Source organism: Zingiber officinale, chromosome 4B (assembly GCF_018446385.1).
Source record: "Zingiber officinale cultivar Zhangliang chromosome 4B, Zo_v1.1, whole genome shotgun sequence".
Taxonomy (NCBI): domain Eukaryota; kingdom Viridiplantae; phylum Streptophyta; class Magnoliopsida; order Zingiberales; family Zingiberaceae; genus Zingiber; species Zingiber officinale.
In genome coordinates this window covers 83,854,152-83,858,275 of record NC_055993.1, presented here as the reverse complement: position 1 = coordinate 83,858,275, position 4,124 = coordinate 83,854,152, and the positions used below count along the sequence as shown (strand labels likewise).

The window sequence follows — 4,124 nt, the reverse complement described above, 5'->3', positions numbered from 1 at the left end:
TAGTTTACAGGTCAGAGATGAAATTGAAGTCGAAAAATCCTATTCCAATTTACTCAAAGTTAGCATGCTGAATCAGAATAACAAGGAGGACGTCACTGGTTTGCTACTTTTCTTCTGTTCTCTTTTTATTGATGTTTAAAGTCTTAATTTATGTAGTTAGTTGTTTTGCTAAATCTTTCTCTGTTCACAAATAGACACTTTAAAATGGCTATAGAAATATCTGTATATTGTATTCTTACACCAAAAAATTGATTATGGTTTACTTGAATATATACTACCAGAGTTTATGTAGCAATTGGTGTATGCTTTGCAATACAAATGAATAAATGATGTTGATTTTTGGCCATTTTATCTGTTTCACCCTTGTTAAATTTTAAAGAATTAATAAAACCTTGGAGATTTAGTGATGAAAATGATCTCACTGATATTTTCCATGGGCTACATAAAGTCATAAACCACATTCCATCACTCACTTCACTGATGACAAACCATTCTTTTACTTTTAGTTGCAGAAACTGGATAGGATCAAGCGTTCATGGGCACTTGGGTTTGTTCTGGTTGTTCTTGCTGTTCTTGTTGTTTTTGGCGACCTTGTCCCTGTAACAAGGGCACTCATCCTTGTTGCCGTAAGTCCCCGAGGGCACACACTTGCAGTCCTCGCAGCACATCCCGCAGTAGTTGAGGCACCGGTCCATCATCCCCGCCTTCGCACACCTCACTTTGCACTTACCCGCACAAAACGCTGAAACACAAATTCAAAAGATAAATAAAAAATTTCAAAAAAAAAAAAAAAGGAAGATGAAGAAGAAAGAAAGAAAGAAAGAAAAGTTGTAAGAACTGTTTGCCTGAGCCAGCCATGGCAGCTTGGAGGAAGGAAGAAGCGAGGAGCAGAAGCAGGAAAACAGTGGTCGCAGAGAAGAGCTTCATGGTGAAATGAAGCATGGCTCAGTTAGTGGAGCACTGATGAGCACTTATAGGAGACGTAAAATAGTAAAGAAAGTGAATTGTTGGGCTGGCAATGGCACGGTTGTCTCTGAGGTTTATGAGAGGAGGACAGAAGTAGGTGGTGCAGTACTGAAGCGCGCAGAGAGAATCTGAATTAAGTTAAGAAAGTTGGTGACAACTCTTGCACACCTGGATTGTGCTTTCATTAAAGTAACATAGCTGGTCAATAACAATAGGGAATCACTGAACTGATGTCTGATATTAAGTAATGTTTAATCTGTTAAATTGCTGATAATTTTCACATGCCAGTTTTTTTACTGACAATTGATTAACTTTAATTTTTTTTTAATTTCGTTTTATAGTTTAGATGTTTTCAGGACTGACACTGTGACAGAAAGATTGCTTCATCCTTGTCTATCAGGCAATGCTGATGCTTGATGCCAACCAGATTTTAGCTGTGTATCTTATCCTGTGTAAGAAGCCTACCCATAGTAGGATGGTGATCTTATACAAGAACAATTTGGGGTCACAGGATGAGATCAGTAAGTTCGGATTGTAGAATCCTACCAAAAATATATGAAATTTTATGGTTGAATATTATTATAATTATACATGATTAGTAATTATAAAAAATGATTAAAAATATCATTTGCATATAATTAGATTATAATTGATATTGGATAGATGACATTATTACTATATAAGTTTAAATTAGCAAGTAATTTAGCTATCATTCTACTATAGTAATATTCAGTAATATTTATATTTTTATATCATAAAATGAAAAATTATAAAATCTAACACTTAGGGTCTGTGACCTCTGGGTAAAAAAAAGCCACAAGATGGCCTAGTCTAAAGGCCAACAGATCCTAAGCAATCCCAATGATTCTTATTCAGCTCCACCTCAAAAGATGATTCCAAACGATCTAGAGTGATTTGGTACTTTCAAATCTTAGGATCGTGTGATCCTACAATCTAGATCGTAATTTTACAAATCATGATCAACCCTCTAGTTCTAATTCGACTTTTAAAATATTCATCCGCTTTAAATTTTTTACTTAATCCTTAATTGTTCCTCCGAGTATTTTATCATTGTGTCTACTTGTGAGAGTAAATCTCTTCTATCTATTTAGGCGCTCACAAGGGTAGGGATGTGCAAGTGATGGCTTAAGATTAATAAAAGCACTTCCACTCAATGCATTGCTCTGCGACATTTAGCAGAAGCAAATACAGAACATTGCCAATGAATACACTTTCTATCACAAACCAAGAACAAGCTCAAATCATAGATACACTTCATATCTCACAACTTCTGATCAGGGGAGCTGTAGAACCAAATTATATGAAGCAACATTTCCTGCCCATATTTTTTTGCCTTCAAGAACTATGCACAAATCCTTCTACAGCAAACTCATCACTTCCTTTGCATGCTTCTGAGCTTCTCTGCTGATCAAGGTCATCAGCAACGATTGTGGATGGGATCAGATCCCCTTCGAACTCTTCGCTCGCACGATGCGCTAGGATCAAACACCGATGGCCCTGCAGCTGAATTCTTCCTCGCATCGAGCTTCCCAGAGGAGATTCTCACATCAGCTCTCTTCTCAGGTTCTTCCTTCCATCTGATGCCACACACCTTCTCTGGCTTGCAGGTCAATAACAAGCCAAAGCAAAGAAACATAAGGAGCCTCATTGTTGCCAAAGAGACAAGAGACACTTCTTGGGCTTCATGTGCTGCATTCCTGTACATATAGTCATCTGGCTTCTGGTCTAAGAGAAAAAGAACAAGAAATAAAGAAGAATGACAAGAAAAAAAAAACAGATTCACCTCAATCATTTGTCTGCAACTGAAGCTGGTTTAAGGCTGTTTTAGAAGGTTCTGTATCTTATGGCAACAAACTCCATGGCAAGTGTTTTTCAGTTATAGTTCCTCCCTTGTTATTACTCTCTCACTAAGCAACCATTAAAGAAAGGCTGTCTCTTTTTAGCTTTTCTGCATCGGTCTTGATCCAAAGCGAGCAGGGAAGCCTAACTGAAACGATCAGGCATCAGGTATTTTTTTAGCTTTTTTTTCTTCTGCAAATAAATAAATAGACTTTGAAATAAAGCAAAAGAGCAAGAGCAGCAGGTGCTTTCACAGCCCACAACGCAGTTAAATATTTTGAACAGATGACTGCTCTAATGCAGGAACTCTTAAGATATGCATGTTCTTGTTGTGGAATAAAGACAACAGTTGAACAAAAAAGCTATTTAAACAAGCGTGCATGAAATAAAGTGTTTTGGACAGCTAGTCCTTCTCCTTCCTGCTTTATGAGTGAAAATCATAACAATCCTGTTATGATTGCAAAGGGATAAAATACATGTAATTGCATTAATTATATAACCGAGATAGGTTAAACACATTTTGTAAGCTTGATAATGTAGGTGAATAAGAGCTTTGAGCATTGTCAAAGTTGCATTATCAAAGAATTTCTGAGTGGGAAGAGAAGTGACCATGTTGGGGGATCTTGAGCTTTGGCACTGTATAGCAGTCGGCTTGCTATAGATTTTTTTTTTAATAAAAATTTAAAAATTATTCTTAATTATTGTTTTTTTTAAAGGATGACTTTTATTTTTTTAAATTTAAATAATATTTTAATATATTTTTCGTTCTTATATATTATAGTTCTATTATAACTGCTATGATATAATTGATATACTATTTATAGTAGTTATTAATATTGTAGTAGTTATTAAATAACTGTTATAATAGTTTTAAATGATTTTGATTATGTTGTAGTGTTTTGATTAAATTTAAACAATTTAATTAAATTATTTTTAAAAAATATATATAAAGTGTTATGTATATAATATTTTTACAAGCTAAATCGATTTACATCATACTAAAGAGTTCTTCTAGACAAGAAAAGACGGTCGCTTCTATAGAATTAGGATGTATTTTAATTTGTCAAAATCTTGATTTCATATTAAATTTAGAATACTATTTGAGTTTTGTATTTTATTTAAGAGTTGGTCTTTATTTGATATTTTATAATTATTTTTTTTTGACAATTGTCATTAAGTCATTTATAATTAAATATCATCTTAGATTGTCTACATTTTTGTTCAAATTATTTATTGACTATAAAAGTCACGCTCCAATGTCTAGAAGTAGATCTTTGGATTGCTCCAAGGCATGTTAA

General features: G+C 34.1%; 1 protein-coding gene across 1 annotated transcript; it reads right to left on the bottom strand.

The window, feature by feature from the left end:
- Positions 1-404: 404 nt before the first annotated feature.
- Positions 405-1,014, bottom strand: LOC121977657 (peamaclein-like). Its single transcript, XM_042530114.1, has 2 exons — positions 846-1,014; positions 405-742 (listed from the first exon to the last, which is right to left on the bottom strand). The coding sequence occupies exons 1-2, from the start codon at positions 940-942 to the stop codon at positions 534-536; spliced, it is 306 nt and encodes a 101-aa protein (XP_042386048.1). The 5' UTR covers positions 943-1,014; the 3' UTR covers positions 405-533.
- Positions 1,015-4,124: the final 3,110 nt, after the last annotated feature.